The 17,775-nt window shown below is 47.5% G+C and overlaps 2 protein-coding genes across 2 annotated transcripts; both read left to right on the top strand.

Annotated features, from left to right (window-relative positions):
* The first annotated feature begins 1,129 nt into the window (after positions 1–1,129).
* On the top strand, positions 1,130–8,310 carry eif3s10 (eukaryotic translation initiation factor 3, subunit 10 (theta)). The gene is made up of 22 exons (XM_030106407.1): positions 1,130–1,290; positions 1,863–2,053; positions 2,133–2,269; positions 2,500–2,663; positions 2,868–3,067; positions 3,233–3,441; positions 3,531–3,702; positions 3,817–3,921; positions 4,014–4,112; positions 4,197–4,313; positions 4,394–4,579; positions 4,685–5,032; positions 5,112–5,216; positions 5,299–5,412; positions 5,489–5,611; positions 5,689–5,842; positions 5,970–6,151; positions 6,233–6,318; positions 6,396–6,823; positions 6,908–7,043; positions 7,155–7,372; positions 7,513–8,310. The coding sequence occupies exons 1-22, from the start codon at positions 1,242–1,244 to the stop codon at positions 7,695–7,697; spliced, it is 3,708 nt and encodes a 1,235-aa protein (XP_029962267.1). The 5' UTR covers positions 1,130–1,241; the 3' UTR covers positions 7,698–8,310.
* A 2,481-nt stretch (positions 8,311–10,791) lies between these two features.
* On the top strand, positions 10,792–14,646 carry emx2 (empty spiracles homeobox 2). Its single transcript, XM_030106409.1, has 3 exons — positions 10,792–11,498; positions 12,548–12,732; positions 14,037–14,646. The coding sequence occupies exons 1-3, from the start codon at positions 11,108–11,110 to the stop codon at positions 14,202–14,204; spliced, it is 744 nt and encodes a 247-aa protein (XP_029962269.1). The 5' UTR covers positions 10,792–11,107; the 3' UTR covers positions 14,205–14,646.
* Positions 14,647–17,775: the final 3,129 nt, after the last annotated feature.

Raw genomic sequence — 17,775 nt, 5'->3', positions numbered from 1 at the left:
TCCCTGCAGCTGCTTTGCTTTCTTCTTGTTATTTGCGTTGATCAGAAATTTCCGCTTGAACAGTAACTCCACAGTGAAACGCAAAATGTTTTTTGATGTGGATTAACCCCCCTTTTTTTATACAAAATTGAATAAGGGTGCAGTATATTTGCACATGAACAAAGATTTAGGTTCGTTAAATATGCCTCATATTTGTTTTTATCAGACCGACGCCAACTGAAAGAAGAAAAGTTAGAAGATGCCACAGGTATTCGGTGATCGCTTCTGCTTGAAACACCATGGGAGTTGGAAAATACCACTTTTTGTGAAGTAATTGAACGTACCTTCACTGAGAAAATCCGGGAACTTTGCGCAGTTTAAGTTGCCATGTTGGTTAAAAATTCCGGTAATGACGTGACTTACTGAGACTGAGTTATTTACATATTAGATATTGAAGCATTTTTCCAAAAACAAATAAATCCTCTTCTATTTTCATGCTATTTTAAACGTATGGTCACATTTCTATTGGTTTATGACAATATACAGAAGAAAGGACATTACTGATTGATCTCATCTCATCTCATCTAGAAAAACTTGGATTCGATTGCAGACTGTTTTTCTATGTTGGAATAAAGATTTTGAAAATACATGACTGTCAAATTGCATGTTGTTTTGTATTTGCTATAAATGTGTAGAATTGCCTGTGAACTGTTAAAGGTAGCAGCACTGACTATCTCTGTTCATCTGTGAGGTGTCTGTGGCTTCCTTCTGGGCTCTGTGGGGATTTCAAACCACTTTCAGGGGCTTCTTTCCTTAAATTATCTATTTGTTATGATGGCGTGAGCTGGTGGCACGTATATACTGAAATTCTTTGTTAATAATTCCAGAGGGAGATTCTTTTGAACAGTTGCTCCACACAGAATAAATAGAATAAATTGGCACATTATCTGTATATATAAAAAAAGAAAAGATAATTTGTCTTAAATGAAAACTTAGACAGAAAGCTTTAAACCCATTTTAAACAGAAAGGCGTGAAACGATGAAAAAACTGAATATTATCTTAGTAAAACAATCACAAAGGTAATGCTGACGCGGGCGCTGTCAGAGGGGGATGCCGCCGCATCGCACATGGCAACCCCCGGTGCTTCGCTCACGAGGTTCTTCTCTTAGCGGGTCGGAGCGTGGCTCGGATGGACTGGTGAAATTTCCACACATTTTTCTCTAAGTCATCCGTTTCCGAGGTTTAGTAGAACGCCACCGACATGCCGGCGTATTTCCAGCGGCCAGAGAATGCTCTCAAACGAGCGAACGGTGAGCGGAAGCACCTTTTTTCATTTGTCCCATACGTGTCATGCTAGCAGCTAGCCGCCGGGCTAAATGCTATCTGTGGCGCGGAGGCCTTTGCTAGCAGGAGCCGGCCTGCGCTTTTAACCAGCTCAGTCATGCTCTAAATTACTGATATTGCTTAAACATGAACGTTTCTGAGTTTGCTTCAGTGCTGTGACAGTAATGTAGCGCCTGGTAATCACTGTGTCGGGCAGATCTGATACTTGATTATCGTTGCGACACAGAACAGGCCTGACTCCGGTGTTTCGGAAGAACTAGTTTCCCTGTTAACTGATGTTCTTTAGTGCCCGTCGCTGTTGTTGGTAACAATAGATGCTGCAGTAAAACTTGGAAACTATATTGTTGATACTGTTGAATGGTGTTTGCCAGGAAAGCTACGAATTTCTGTCGGGTCCAGTGTCTTTTGTTATCGCAAGCTAGAACGAGGGCGTGTTATCCGGCAAACCGCTTAATCCACAACACCGGAGAGTATCTTTAAACAAATGTAATGTTGCTGGCTCATTTTAGTGTTTTAACTCTGTGATCGGTTTGCACAGAATTTCTCGAGGTTGGCAAGAAGCAGCCAGCCTTGGATGTTTTGTACGATGTCATCAAAAGCAAGAAACATCGGACATGGCAGAAGATCCACGAGCCCATTATGCTCAAGTACCTGGAGCTCTGCGTGGATCTGCGCAAGAGCCACCTGGCCAAGGAGGGTCTCTACCAGTACAAGAACATCTGCCAGCAGGTACGTGGGGAGAAATCTGTGCTGTTTGAACTCAGAAGCGTGCTGTTTACATGGGAGTAACCTCTCTTTGTGTGCCCAGGTCAACATCAAATCACTGGAGGATGTGGTGAGGGCTTACCTGAAGCTGGCAGAGGAGAAGACGGAGACGGCCAAGGAGGAGTCCCAGCAGATGGTCCTGGACATCGAGGATCTGGACAACATCCAGACTCCAGAGAGGTGAGGCCGCCCCGTCCCTCTAACAGAAGCCCGGCCCATTGCTGGACTGGACACAACAGTTATTTCAAGGCACTCAAACAGAAAAAATCCAAACAATTCCACATGAGCAAGCATAGGGAATGGTGGAACGCTGCAGGCGTGTTGGAAGCTGGAGGCTCAGGCCGCAAACTCTTAAGTTTGTTACGATTTTAAATCTGAATAGTGAATATGGAGTTTGTTGTGTTTTCCAGTGTGCTCCTGAGTGCTGTGAGTGGAGAGGACACTCAGGACCGAACTGATCGCCTGCTGCTCACTCCCTGGGTCAAGTTCCTGTGGGAGTCGTACCGTCAGTGCCTGGACCTGCTGAGAAACAACTCTAAAGTGGAGCGTCTTTATCATGACATCGCCCAGCAAGGTAGAGACAGACACACACTCTGTACCAATTTTGGAAATTAATATAATTAGTTTGCCATCACAATGGGTAATATTCATTTTTTGAGTCATCTTTTCTTTAAATTTAAAGCTGTAGGGTGTCACAGTAATAAAAAAAAACATGGTGAGGTCAGGAGTTTGTGTAAGTCATGTCTCAAATCAACATCTGCCCTTATGTTTCCCACAGCCTTCAAGTTCTGCCTGCAGTACACCCGGAAAGCAGAATTCCGTAAGCTGTGCGACAACCTGCGCATGCATCTGGGTCAGATCCAGCGCCACCACAACCAGAGCACAGCCATCAACCTGAACAACCCTGAGAGTCAGTCCATGCATCTGGAGACGCGTCTGGTGCAGCTGGACAGCGCCATCAGCATGGAGCTCTGGCAGGTCGGTCTGTCGAACAGAATCTTCAGTCACTGTAAAACGTGCTTATTAAAAGAGTTTTACTCTACATGAGTTAAAAACTTGGACAGAAAGTTTACTGAAGGTATTTTCACGTGTTCTGTTTACATCGTTTCTACTAAAAGCGCATTTTTCTTGTTCCCTCATCAGGAAGCCTTTAAGGCTGTAGAGGACATCCATGGCCTCTTTGCTCTCTCCAAGAAGCCTCCCAAACCCCAGCTGATGGCCAACTACTACAACAAGGTGTCCACTGTGTTCTGGAAGTCTGGAAATGCTCTCTTCCACTCCTGCACCCTCCACCGCCTCTATCACCTCTCCAGGGAGATGCGAAAGAATCTGACTCAAGAAGAAATGCAGAGGTTTGTTTATTTCCTTAAAACTGCACCAGAGTTCTTCTGATGTTTGTGACGACGTGATAATCAATGTCTTTGTTCGTCCCGGTTCTCAGGATGTCCACCAGAGTCCTCTTGGCAACGCTGTCTATTCCCATCACCCCCGAGCGTACCGACATCGCTCGGCTGCTCGATATGGACGGCATCATTGTGGAGAAACACCGCAGGCTGGCTACCCTCCTGGGCCTGCAGTCCCCACCCACCCGCCAGAGTCTCATCAATGATATGGTACGATCCGCAGTAAAAACAGCCTTCTCAGTGTGTGTTTATCAAACACCGAAAGCTGAGTTTCTTCACTGACTAAATCATTAATGGGTTTATGATGCCCTGCTTGTGTTTTAGGTGAGATTCAACTTGCTGCAGTATGTGGTGCCTGAAGTGAAGGAGCTGTACAACTGGCTGGAGGTGGACTTTCATCCTCTGAAGCTGAGTGGAAGAGTGACCAAGGTAAGCCGTCCAGCGCCGTGTGGCAGATGCAAACTGGAAAATAGGAGATAAAAAACCCACCAACACACTGAGTGTGTGTGCTCTGCTTCCAGGTGTTGAACTGGGTGAGAGATCAAGCTGAGAAAGAGCCTGATCTGCAGCAGTATGTGCCACACCTGCAGAATAACACCATCCTGAGGCTCCTGCAGCAGGTGATTCTAGGTTTCCTTTTCTAAATCTTTCCTGAACACGATTCAAGATTGTGCCTCTAAAACGCACCGGTCTCTCTTAATCAGGTTGCACAGATCTATCAGAGCATCGAGTTCAGCCGCCTGGCCTCCCTGGTGCCGTTTGTGGACGCCTTTCAGCTGGAGCGCTCCATTGTGGATGCAGCTCGACACTGTGACCTGCAAGTAAGAGAAAGTCCCAACTCGTCAGATCAGTGATGATGGGATGTGCGGCTCGGCCTCACCTTTTGTTTTCCTCTCTAAAGGTCCGGATCGACCACAGCTCCCGCACTCTGAGCTTCGGCTCAGACCTGAACTACTCCACCAAAGAGGATGCTCCCGTCGGTCCTTTCCTGCAGAACATGCCGTCGGAGCAGATCAGGAACCAGCTGACTGCCATGTCCGCCTCTCTGGCTAAAGCCATCCACATCATCAAGCCAGCTTCCATCTTGGTGAGTTTGCCCTCATAATCCTGACTCTTTTATCTTATTGTGATTTTTCGTCCTTTTTCAAAAGTTCATCTGTTCTTAAACGGTCCACATTTTCCCCCTCTTCAGCAAGAACGCGAAGAACAGAACCAGCAGGCCATCGCTGCCTACCTGAAGAACGCCCGCAAGGATCACCAGCGCATCCTGGCCCGCAGGCAGACCATCGAAGAGCGCAAGGAGCGCCTGGAGAGCCTGAACATCCAGCGCGAGAAGGAGGAGCTGGAGCAGCGCGAGGCCGAGATGCAGAAGGTGCGCAAGGCCGAGGAGGAGCGCCTGCGACAGGAGGCCAAGGAGAGGGAGAAGGAGCGCATCATGCAGGAGCACGAGCAGATCAAGAAGAAGACGGTCCGCGAGCGGCTGGAGCAGATCAAGAAGACCGAGCTGGGAGCCAAGGCCTTCAAGGATATCGACATCGAGGTAGAGTAAAGAATAAACATCGTCCAGAGTTTTCTCAGTGATTCCTTTTCAGAAGAAACTAACAGCTGTTTGCCTGCAGGACCTGGAGGAGCTGGATCCTGACTTCATCATGGCCAAACAGGTGGAGCAGCTGGAGAAGGAGAAGAAGGAGCTTCAGGAGCGTCTGAAGAACCAAGAGAAGAAGGTAACAGGAGGATCAGTCGGTTCAATCAGCGGCCGTGTAAGATTGGAATCCAGACTCACTGTCTTCTTGTTTGGCCGAACAGATCGACTACTTTGAGAGGGCGAAACGCCTGGAGGAGATTCCTCTGATCAAGAAGGCTTATGAGGAGCAGCGTGTGAAAGACATGGAGCTGTGGGAGCTGCAGGAGGAGGAGAGGGTGAGACGTGAACCCCTCGCCGGCGTGAAACGATCGCGTGACCGAAATCTAAACAGCGCTGACGTTTCCCCCTCAGATCAGCAACATGAAGGTGGAGCGGGAGAAGGCTCTGGAGCACAAGAAGCGCATGTCCCGGATGATGGAGGACAAAGAGAACTTCCTGTCCAAGATCACCGCCGCCCGCAGCTTCATTTACGAGGTAGGAGGCTTGGGCCTCTTCCCCCGGCGCTCCAGCCGAGCGGCGGCTGGTTCTCACTCGCTCTCTCGTCTTCAAAGGAAAAACTGAAAGCCTTCCAGGAGCGCCTGGTGGAAGAGAGGAAGAAGCGTCTGGAAGACAGGAAGCGGCAGCGCAAGGAGGACCGGCGCAAGGCCTACTACTGCCAGAAGGAGGAGGAGGCGCAGCGCATCCACGAGGAGCAGCTCAAGAAGGGTGACTCATTTAAGTTGATGAAGCCTGAATATGAGAGACGTGGACGCTTCCTTCGTCCACCTCCGTCCTCCGATGGCGGTCGCGCCGCCGCGCGGTTTTCAGTACGGGGTGTCTTCTGACGTTGCAGAGCGCGAGGAGCGCGAGCGCATCGAGCAGGAGCAGCGCGAGGAGGAGGAGCGCGAGTACCAGGAGCGCCTCCGCAAGCTGGAGGAGCAGGAGCGGAAGCAGCGCGCCCGCCAGCAGGAGATCGAGGAGCGAGAGCGGCGCCGGGAGGAGGAGAGGCGGGCCCCGCCGGAGGACAAGGCCAAGGTCCGGGAATAGCCTTCCTTCGTTTAGCAGCTGACGGAGGAGCGGCGGAGTTTTAACTGAGATCTGCTGCCGCTGCTGCAGGACTGGCCGGAGAAGGAGGAGTCTGGATGGAGGAAGCGCGGCGACGGCGAGCCGGAGTCGGAGTGGCGCCGCTCTGCGCCTGAGAAGTGAGTGTTGGCGACGCCTTGCTGCTGCTCGCCGCGCCTCCTGCAGGCCTCCTCTGACACCCCGCTGCCGTCTGCAGGGACTGGAGGCAGGAGGGCCGGGACGACGACCGGGACGACAAGGAGACGCCCTTCAGACGGGGCGACGGTCCTCGCCGCGGCGGAGACGACCGAGGCCCCCGCCGGGGCTTCGACGACGACCGTCCCCCCCGCAGAGGCCTGGACGACGACCGCCCCTTCCGCCGAGGGTTCGACGACGACCGGGGTCCGCGGAGGGGCCTGGACGACGACCGCGGGCCCCGGCGGGGCTTCGACGACCGCGGGCCGCGGCGCGGCTACGACGACGACAGAGGCCCCCGCAGAGGCATGGACGACATCCGCGGCTCCCGGCGCGGGGCCGACGACGACTGGGGCCCCCGCAGGGGGGACGACGACCGCGGCGGGCGGAGCCGGATGGACGACCGCGGCATGGACGACGCCAAGCCGTGGAAGCCGCTGGGCCGACCCGGTAAGTCTGGGCGGGTCGGGGAGGAGGGAAGCAGGCCCCGCCCCCCTCTGGATGTTGGCGCTGAAGCGTGTCGTTGTGGTTCAGGTGGCTGGCGCGAGCGTGAGAAAGCTCGAGAGGAGAGCTGGGGGCCGCCGCGCGGCGGCTCGCACAACGACGAGGACGGCGACGACGACGACGACGAGCGGCCCAGCGAGCGCTTCCGGGACCGCCGGCCTCCCAGGTGCGGCTGACCGTGACGATCCTGCTGTGACACGTGGAGCCGTTTCCGTGACGATCCTGCTGGCATGTGGAGCCGTTTCCGTGGCGCTGATGGGGTTTGTGTGTCCTACAGAGAGGAGGGGGTGTGGCGACGAGGAGGCACGGACGACAGCAGCAGCAGCTGGAGGGACTCCCGCAGGGACGACCGCGTCGACCGCGTCGACCGTGGTGACCGCGATGACCGCCGTGACGACCGCCGCGACCGTGACGACATTCGCCGCGGCGACCGCCGGGACAGAGACCGCCGTGACGATCGCGAGAGCAGAGGCCCGCCCAGAGAGCAGGAAGAGGGTAAGCCGGGTGGGGAAGTTAATGTTTTCCGCCAGCAGAGGGCGGCGTTGCATCGAGTGCTCAGTGACGGTCTGCAGGACCAGAGTTCACCAACATGTTCTACCTTTGGCGCATCCTGACCGCCACGTTGTGTCCCCCAGGAGGCTCGTGGCGCCGCGGAGGCGACGACAAACGCGAGGAGCGCGAGCGGGAGCGGCCGAGGGAGCGAGAGCGCGAGCGCGACCGTGAAGGCGAGGGAGAGAAGGGCTGGCGCGTCGACAAGGACGGCCAGCGCCGCACCAAGAACGAGACGGACGACGACGGCTGGACCACCGTGCGCCGCTGAGCCCCGCCCCGCGACGCTTCCAGAAATAATAAATATAAAAAACCTAATAATCCAGTACTCAATCAGACAGATTTGCTACATTATTCTCTTCTAACATGTCGTTTCTTTAAACCTAAATATTTGTAGCCAATAATAATCACAAGGTTTTATTTTGTTTTAGTTTTAGTTTTTTTCTTTTTCTTTTGACTCATCAAACAAAACGCCCCCTAGTGAACAGACGTGTGCAGAAAGGCCTCGTTCAGACGCGTCCCCGGCCTGGCCTGCGCTCCCGGTGGTTCATTTAACGGAGTTCCTTCACAACCGATCAAGCTGTAAAACCTTCAGAGCGAACTCCAGCGCTTCGCCGTCTGCCTCCATGACGACTCCACTCAGACAGACCGGCGGCGGCTCCGGCTCGCCGCCTCTGCTCCTCACCCGACATGAGATGCTGAACTCCTTACAGAAATGGAAACTTAGCTAAAACGTTTTGATGTGCATGCCCCGAGTGTGAAACGGTCTCTCCTGACATCCAGTGTGTGCTTCTATCTCCCTGCGGTTGGCGCTGTTGTGCCAGGTTGCATGTGTACAGATAAAGCCTTTATTAATAAAGATGACCGGCTGCTCGCCTGCTCCAGCTCTCAGTCTCCAGTGGGTTTTTATTGAAACATTTCAGCCGCTTTAGAGTCTTCCTTGGTGTATTTTTCTGAAACCTGGTCTCCTTTTGTGATTAAAATGTATTGAAGCTGCAACTGAAGCTTCTTTTTTTTCCAAGACATTAAATTCGGCAAATCGAAGTACAGCGCATCTTCAAATGTCCCCATCTTGAATATTAAGTGGGATATTAATATTGAATATTAATATTAATGAGGCTGAATAATCAGTGTTGCAGTAGTGTTGTTTTCTCCAGTTTCCTCACACAGGTCAAACAAGCGTTTCAAATTCAGCCACATGAATCTTTATTTTTCTGCTTCAATCTTTATTAGAGAACAAATTTTATTGTACAATCACAAAACACAGCCTACCAAAACCACATGGGACACACCATCGTGTTCATCATGCACCTATGTTTGACATATTTAGCACCCTGAGGATTTCACATCCAAATATTTGTCTAAATTGTTCATTTCCCCCTGAAAAATGTGTGAATGATCCACATCAAACTGTCTTTCCACTTGCTGGACATGTAATAGCTTGCTTTTTATTTTGGAGAAATAAATCATCAAGCCAGAGTCTTCATTCAAACTAATCTCACAATTTCCTCTTATGCTCTGAATTTAAATTTACATTTTCTTCCCATCTTAAAAAAAAAATCTCAAAGGGATATTAAATTAGTAACATTTTAAGCACAATGTAAATGTTTAGTAAGTATAAAAACTAAATTAATGAGTGGAAATGTCAACTTTTCAAAACATAACCCAGAAAAAAGAGAGGTTTTTGTTTTGAAGCTTTCTGAATCACTTTGTATTAATCTATATTTTGAGTAATTGAGTAATGAAATACAGATGACCTGAAAGAGGAGTTACGTGAGCGGTGTTCCGGCCTGCAGTTTCTGCTCGTGGCCGCTGGAGGGCGCCAAAGCCTCGTGGAGAGGACAGACGCTCCGGCGGCTCAGTGGGAATAAACCTGGAGAGACGCCGCGGCGGGAGAGAGGAGGAACAGCCAGGGAACGACTCGGCAACGCACCGCGTTCAGTCCATGAACGACACGTTCATTTCATATATATTTACACATTTTGTATTTATATATGATGAACTGACCACAATATGCAATACTGAATTAAAAAAAAATTATATATGTAATATAAATTCAGTTGATATTTTAGCAGGACGTGTTTTTTTTTATAGAAGATTATATGAATAAAAAAATACATCGAGTTTACACCAATCTATAAATGTACAAGTTTCAGCAGAGATATTCTAAAAACTTCACTTAACGAGGTTTTAAACATGATAAAGCCAGTAGTAATGTGTGTGTCGGTGTACGCGCGCGTTTATTGGCTGCTGCTGATTCCATATTTGATTTCAGTTTTTTTATTTTAAATAATAATAATAATAATAATAATAATAATAATAATAATAATAATAATAATAATAATAATAATAATAATAATAATAATAATAATAATAATTCATTGGTTTCAGAATTAATTTTCCCGGTAATCAATTCTTTTAAATCTAAACTGTGTTGTGTTCAGGGTCAAAACGCAAAAACGGAACAAAATACGGTTGTAAATAAATGACTGTCCTCTGTGTTGAAGCGGTGTGTGTGTGTGTGTGTGTGTGTGTGTGTGTGTGTGTGTGTGTGTGTGTGTGTGTGTGTGTGTGTGTGTGTGTGTCAGGATTCATCAGTTCATTTCCCAGCAGGCTCGGGAACTCTGCGCTGTCCTCCTCTGGATGTGTGTGTTTTCTCCTAGATGTGTGTGTGTGGAGGCCACACCGCACAGGTACACAATTCCCTTAAACACACACACATTAAATCTCACACGTCAGTGTGTTGTTGAATATTATCCATCTCGAAGTTGTGTACCCAAAAAAAAAAAAAGGCTGAAAGTTGAACCATCCAAGAGACTGGTACAATTTATTAAAAGAGTAGAATAAATAAAATGAAATAAAAACACGAGAAGAAATTATTTCTTAACGACCAATGAGTCCATTTAAAGATGAAGTTAGATTCCGCACGCGAGTCTTCTGTGGGGGGAAAAAAATCCCACCTTAATAAGAGCTCATTTGCAATTTGCGGAACATTGTTGTGCATAATTAAAGAACAATCAGCTGCTGGTGGTAACAACACTGAACCTGTCACAGGCCCCACGTGCAAACGCGCACAACATCTCCAGCTTTTCAGATCAACGTGTTATTAAACGTCCCGGAGACGCGTGCATGCGCGTCGGTATTTCTAGTTTTTCTTTTTTTTCTTTCCCCTCTCTCGAAGTGAGTGTTATTTGGACGTGCGTGCGTGCGCACCCGCGCGCACGCGGGGGCTCCTCTCTGGACGAATCCGTTCCGTGTTGCGCGTTCGAGTCCGCCTCTCCGCGCCCCTGCTTCCCCATTGACGCACTTTTTAAGCGTCTTCCTCTTCTCTCCACCTTAAGGCGAGCAGCAGCGGCGGCGGCCAATCACCATGCCATTACAGCCTTCAGAGGAAGATGTTTATGGGGCTGCAGCGCTAATTAGGCTCATGAACTAACAAATCTGCCTGCACGAAGCCGGCGAGGAAAGCGATCACATCCATGGATTAGTCCGGGGAGCAGCCGGCCACTTTTTATTTGGGCTTTTTTCTCGACGCTCGCCGCCTTTTCTCAACTTATTTACTTTGCGCAGAAACTTTGCCCTCCTTTTTTTCCCTTCCTTTCTCGGGTGTGGAGTATTTTTCAAAGCAAGGGCGCCTCCGACAACTTTAACTTGAAACTGGGGAATCTGGACTATCAGACCATGTTTCAACCCACACCCAAGAGGTGTTTCACGATAGAGTCTTTAGTGGCGAAGGATAATCCGGTACCGGCGTCCCGCTCCGAGGAGCCCATCAGGCCCGCGGCTCTCAGCTATGCAAACTCCGGCCAGATGAACCCCTTTCTGAACGGCTTCCACTCCGGCGGCAGGGGCGTCTACTCGAACCCGGACTTGGTGTTCGCCGAGGCGGTCTCGCATCCGCCGAACTCCGCCGTCCCGGTGCATCCGGTGGCGCCGCCGCACGCGCTGGCCGCGCACCCGCTCTCATCCTCACACAGTCCGCACCCGCTTTTCGCCAGCCAGCAAAGGGACCCCTCAACTTTCTACCCCTGGTTATTACACAGATATAGGTACTTGGGCCACAGATTTCAAGGTAAGTTGTCCAAGTGTTTGGTTCGGCTCAGTTTTACGCACGAAAAGCGCCAACTTTCGTTTTTTGTTTTTTTGTTTTTTGTTTTTTTTTATTTATTTCGTCCATATAAGCGCGGAGAGCTGCGTGTAAGCTTCAGCAGAGCTGTTTTAAAGGCCATAATCCGCAACAGCAAAAACAAACACTTAACTAAAAGTGACATTTCACGATAAAATTCGTCATTAACGAATCCCGTGAAATAACCCAGATGGAGCAGTGTTTGCTGGAAGGTGCACGCTGCTGCTCAAGGGGTTAAAAAAAGACCAGCAGAAATTGTGACATGTTTGTACACAGTTAGTCTGCAGGTTATTTATAGCATATGATCTACATTCACACATAAAATCCAAACCCAGCAGGACTGTTGTGCAGTTTAAGGACTTTTGACGTAGTTTCAGCGCAAAGACGCGTTTTGGTTTGGTTTAGTTTTTTGGGGTTTTTCACAATAATAAATTGACAATAAAAAATACTCCTAAATGGGTTTAAAATTATATTATTATTAATTTTAAAAGAGTAATATTAAATTCAGATTTTAATCATTTTTAGTAGCTCTATTCATCCTGCGTTACGTTTAAAATATTTTTCTTATTCGCTGAGTTTACAGATTTATTGTATTTTTTCGAATAAAAGCAACATTACGATTCATTTTAATATTGACTTGTCTTAGATTAATTTCAGAACAGGTTTTTAGACTGCCTGCAAACCAGCCTTCATTTTAAGCGAATTGTATTATTTTCTTTGTTTTGTTTCGTTCTGCCTGCTCAGAGACGCACACACGTCTCGTCAAGAAATCTCCAAATTAAACAGTAAATTACAAAACGCGCCTTTTCGATCGGGTTAATTCTTTGGTTTTTGTCCAGACTTCAGCATTATTGTTAATAATAATAATTCTTAAATGTCACCGTGTCGCTATTGTCTGGCAGCTGCTCGGGCCTGCTGTCTGCTGTGGAAATGTCACTATTATTTAAAAATAAATCAAACACAGTACCAAAGCTGCGTTTTGTGCTCGTTCCCAGGTAATGAAACGAGTCCAGAGAGCTTCCTTTTGCACAACGCGCTGGCCAGAAAGCCCAAAAGAATCCGGACAGCGTTCTCGCCCTCGCAGCTCCTGCGGCTTGAGCACGCGTTCGAGAAAAACCATTACGTGGTGGGAGCGGAGAGGAAGCAGCTCGCGCACAGCCTTAGCCTCACAGAAACTCAGGTAAGAAGACCTGCTGCTCGCCTTCACCTGCCGCCGCGCGCGCGCGCCTCCAGCCTGCTTTGTGGATGCGTTTCGTCGCTCTTGAAAGTCGTTCACTGTTACTGTGAAAGGTCACGTCTCGAGGACTCCACGCGCTGTTTTCTTCATTTCTTTTCCTTTTTCTCTCCCTCTTTAACGTGGTGCCGTGCGTCACGGAGCCTTTAAAGCTCGGCTGGACATTTACGCACCAAACCCCAAGAATGGCCGCACTGTTTACTAAACAATAATTTGAAATAATCACCTATTAAATCGTTTAAACGGGGCTCCATAAACGCGCGCTGTCAACTGGAAACAGAGGCTTTTCTCTGCTGGATCGAATCCACCCTCATTGTATGGGCCTAACCTCATTTTAGGAGGGGTTGAATTACTTTGTTTTGGGGTGGGTGGGGGGGTGGAGGGGGGTGGGGGGGGGGGGAGAATGTTGCCTTTCAAAATGGAGGGCAAATTAACCAGTTAACCATTTTATGGGGCTGGAGATACAAAGCGCGAGGCGGGTTCCCCGGGTTCCCTCTGCCATATTTGAGATGCCGCCTGTCCTTTGTGCGGCGGACGGCGGGGCCTGTGGAGGAGCTGAAGGAGAGAAATGAACCGTCACCTACTTCAATTAGTCCACTGAAGGCTGATTAAACGCACCTCGCTCTCCGTTTAGGAGCTTGAAAAGGAGCCACACAGTGACCACATTTATCGATTCAGTTAATTCCCCGATTATTGACCTTATTTCAAAGAGTGTGTGAGGCACACAAAAAAGAAACAAGTTAAATATAGTTCATTTTAATTATCATTATTTTTAAACCTATTATATTACTTTAAAATGAAGTTGTTCTGCTTTAAACGAGACGTTAAAGTTTCTCCAAACACAAAGCGAATTGTTGTCCCTCTGCCTTTATTTCTGTTTGCGTGTGTCGGTTTGAATGTAAAGCGTGCAGGAGAGGAACACTGGCCTGTTATATAATAACAGTTAAAAGGAGTGACCTTGTGATGACTGAAGTCGCTCTTTATACTGTCATTTCCTATTATTAATTACACCAATTATTCCAAAACAGTCATTTAAATCCGCATTTTCCTGGAATTAAAATGAAAAACAAAAGTTCTTGTCTTCCTCTGGCGCTTGTCGTCTGGAGTTCACCTCTTCTCCTCTTTACGCGTGGTTTTTACGCACTGGCCAGCTGCGGTTTATCTGCTGATACTGATACCAGTCTTTTATTCCCTCCCCCTCTATTCTTTCGCCCGCTCCTCTCCTTCCCCCCCCCTTCCCCCTTCGCCAGGTAAAAGTGTGGTTTCAGAACCGAAGGACGAAGTTCAAGCGGCAGAAGTTGGAGGAGGAGGGCTCGGAGTCTCAGCAGAAGAAGAAAGGATCGCATCACATAAACCGGTGGAGACTGGCGACGAAACAGGCGAGCCCGGAGGAAATCGATGTCACCTCGGACGATTAAAAACCCAGAGAGAAAGAAAGAGAGAGAGAGAGAGAGAGAGAGACTATAGGAGCGTCTGAATGAAGGAGGACACGGATAAAGGATGCCGCGTAGAGACAGTGAGAGGGTGCAAAGCCAACGCCACATTTCAGATGTGGAGATCGGCAGCTGAGGGCGAGAGAAGCCCGCCTGGCGCTGCTGGAGCCGGGAACACAGTCTCAGTCCGCCACTTCACCCCCATCCACCACCCCATTCTATTTTTATCCAATCCATATTGGACGTTTTGCACTTACAGAATTATTTTTTTTTAAATTTTATTTCTCCTTAATTTTTTTTTTTTAAGTTTCCACTCGAGATACCAAAACACCAAACAGCTTTTGTAAAACTTGAATTGCATGGTCTAGTTTTTTCCTGATAGTTGTTTTTTTTTTTTTAATTTGACAAGTTTTCTCCAACCAAGAAGAAAAAAATAATAATAATAGAGATCACTTTTTTGTTTTTAACTCTATTTTCAAATTGAGAGATGTCGTGCTTCTTCCTTTTTACCAAGTGTGCAGTCTTTAATTAATCGTGTAAAAGTGATTGTGAAAACATATGAAGTAGCGGTGCTGCGTTATAGTGTTTTTTTTTTTTTTAAGAAAAGAAAAGTCAAAAAGTTGAATTTCGATGAGACACACAAAACTTTTCCTGTAATTTCAATCAGACCACCTGCAGATCAAAAAAAAAAAAAAGAAAAAAGAAAAAAAAAGAAAGGAAAGGTATCAGGACATTCCTTAAACCTCCAAAGCTTTACCAATGTGTTGCTGTGGCCTCATGCAGCCTTCAGTCAGGACTTGACCCTCCAGTGAAAGTTGCTACGAAGGACTAAAAAGGCAAGAATGGTCAGAAAAAGACAAAAAGAAAGAAAAAAAAAACTCCAAGCACTGAGCGTATTCCATGTACAGAAATGCTAAAAGTTCCAGTTTCTGTTAAACCCTCTTTTACAGAATGTAAATAATTTTTGTGTTTGTGTTAAGTTTGCTACAATTTTAACACAAAGTATACTTCCAAGAAGTATGTAATTGTCAATATTTTGTCAATAAAGTTTTATCAATATGTTGCGCGCAGTGACAGTGAAGAGTTTTAATGGCAGAGAGGAGGCCTGCGGTCACTGCCGCTGACTTCAGGATCAAAATGATAAAAAAAAAAAAAAAAAAAAAAAAAAAAAAAGAAAGAAGGAAAAGGTGACTCGTTATCCTCAGTTTGTCACACACACTCTGCGCTGGCTTTATTTTTTTTTTTATTTGCAGGAGCTGCAGCGTCTGCTCCGCTCCGGATACAAAGCGTCCACACAAGCTTTTGTGAAAGTGCAAATCAGTTTGGGCAATTATCATGCGAGTAATATGAGGGGGAGAGAGGGGACGCATTGCCCAGTGGTCCACTTTAATCTCTTAATCCACGGATCCAAGGGGGCTTGGTTGGACATAATTTAGTACAATCTGACTACCCCTCGCGACGCGATAAGGGAAGGTTGCAACGCGCCGCAAAATGGGATCTTTGTTTCAAATCTTGTCTTTTTAGACTCCATCGTCGCTGCAAGCTGCTGCTGCTGCTTTGGACTGAAAGGGAAACATTAAAAACACGCAGGAAATTATTCCTCTATTTACACACTAACAAGTGACAAAACAAAGAAGAGAGCAGCTAAAAAAAAAATCCCAATTTTAAAATGGATTATGGATTTTTTTGTGGTGGATGCAGGACAAGCCCAACTGCACTGTTTCTTTTTTTTCCTTTTCCTGGTGCGAGGTGTTTGTTTTAATTGTTTGGTAAAGTGGAGAGAGCTGTTTTTGTGGTTTGGGCTGGGGGGTATGGCATGGAGGGAATTCCTAATCGGTCCATAGATTATAACAGCAATAAAAATCTATAGAGAATACCATTAGCTTTGGAAAAAAAAAAAAAAAACCTAAAAGCTTTATTACAAACCCAGCTTTGAAATAGGGGGGATTAGAGGACTGAAAGGGTCCCACAATAGTTAGAAGAAAAGGTTTCATGCTAATGAGGTTAATGCCCTTTGTATCTCCGGACTCCACAACTTCATTACTCCTATCTCGGGCAACACCGAGCGGCTCAGAGCCTCACAATCCACTCGAGCTTTTCCCTACCCTGCCTATAAAGAAGGATTTGATAGCAGTCCTGTTCAAACTAGATAATTATATCTTTTCAAGTTGGAATTAAGATAAAGAAAGTGCAGTGGAGGCGGTGAGCCTTGATCCGCCGCAAACAAATTTGGCGCGCCAGCCCTGATCCCCCCCCCCCCCTCCAATCTCCCTCCCCCCGGATCCCTGCATGGACACACAGGAGACAGGACGGGCTTCTCATTAGAGCCTGGCTCCACTGGATTCATTTAACGCGCTTGATTTCAACCTGAAAAAAAAAACAAAACTTCCCTTTTTAAATTTTTTTTTTAATTCACAGAGAAATAACGTGTAATTTGAATTTTGCTCAATTTACTAAATGCAATGTTCTGCTTTAATATTTGAATTGTTAACATAATTTCACAATTTTAAATCATGGTTAAAATAAAAAATTAAATTGCCTTTATGTTGAAAATTGCAAAAGATGGTCGGAATTTAAAAAAAAAAAACATTTTAAAATAGATTTTACATTAAAGAAAATACCTGACAGGTCTGATCGTGCCACAAACACAACTGGGCACTGAGGTCCCATGAATGTAACAGCTGTGGACAGGGCTGATGTGAAGTGGGCCCTCATCAGATCCTCCCTTTACGCACGCGGCTGTGCGTAAAGGGCCGGGCGCGCGGGACCTCTGCTGACCCGCTTATCTAAACTTCATAAGCCCCCCCCCCCCTCACTCTCCCGCCCCCGCCCCGCCCGCGGCCCCCGGGTTCACCGCTCTCCAGACATCATCACAGCTCCTCAACTTTTTTTTTTTTTTTTTTTTTTTTTTTAATTCTTCCTCCATTCTCCACCACGGGGCCGTTTCGGGGACATTTTGGACGCGCGCGCCGCCTCCTCCGCGGCTCGCTGCATTAAAACATTCATTCCGCGCCGCGAAATGATTATCCGTCATTGAAAAGAGTAGTCGGGCCTATCAAGTGACCCCGCTGACCCAAAACCTCTAATCTGCAATTAGTAGGTATAATTACGTCCGCTGACACCACTAATGTGAATAGTTGCAGAGGGAGGGGGGAGGAGGGGGGGGTGGTGGAGGACAGGACTCGAGTTTAGCGCGTGAAGTCAATAATTGATCGAGTTGAAATCTCTTAAGTTGGGAGAAGAGGCTTTTTGAAAGGAGGGGCTTTGGCCTGTTTGTCAACACGGGGAGGGGGGGGGGGGGGGGGGGGGTTCTTTCTGGAGGGGGGGGTGTTTTGTGAGGTGGCACCTGTAGGCCGAGGCACCCCTCCGCAACAAAACCCCCGTCAGGCCTAACTTGATCTGTCCTGTTTCACAAATTGCGTCTGAAATTGATCCTTGGAAGGAGAGAACGAAGCCCCGCACAGCTCCCCGGCCTCGACATAAGGTGCAGCGATAAATATACAAGACTAATGGGCAATTACCATACAATCACTCTTCAAATAGCTTACATAATAAT

This window comes from Salarias fasciatus, chromosome 13 (genome assembly GCF_902148845.1).
Source record: "Salarias fasciatus chromosome 13, fSalaFa1.1, whole genome shotgun sequence".
In the NCBI taxonomy this organism is placed as follows: Eukaryota; Metazoa; Chordata; class Actinopteri; order Blenniiformes; family Blenniidae; genus Salarias; species Salarias fasciatus.
Note: the sequence above shows the minus strand (reverse complement) of the source record. Positions and strands in the feature narration are given on the sequence as shown.

Coding starts and splice junctions, on each gene's coding strand:
- emx2 (XM_030106409.1), top strand. CDS start 11,108: ATGTTTCAACCCACACCCAAGAGGTGTTTCACGATAGAGTCTTTAGTG. Junction 11,499..12,547: donor CTTGGGCCACAGATTTCAAG/GTAAGTTGTCCA, acceptor GCTCGTTCCCAG/GTAATGAAACGAGTCCAGAG. Junction 12,733..14,036: donor TTAGCCTCACAGAAACTCAG/GTAAGAAGACCT, acceptor CCCCTTCGCCAG/GTAAAAGTGTGGTTTCAGAA.
- eif3s10 (XM_030106407.1), top strand. CDS start 1,242: ATGCCGGCGTATTTCCAGCGGCCAGAGAATGCTCTCAAACGAGCGAAC. Junction 1,291..1,862: donor TGCTCTCAAACGAGCGAACG/GTGAGCGGAAGC, acceptor CGGTTTGCACAG/AATTTCTCGAGGTTGGCAAG. Junction 5,843..5,969: donor CGAGGAGCAGCTCAAGAAGG/GTGACTCATTTA, acceptor CTGACGTTGCAG/AGCGCGAGGAGCGCGAGCGC.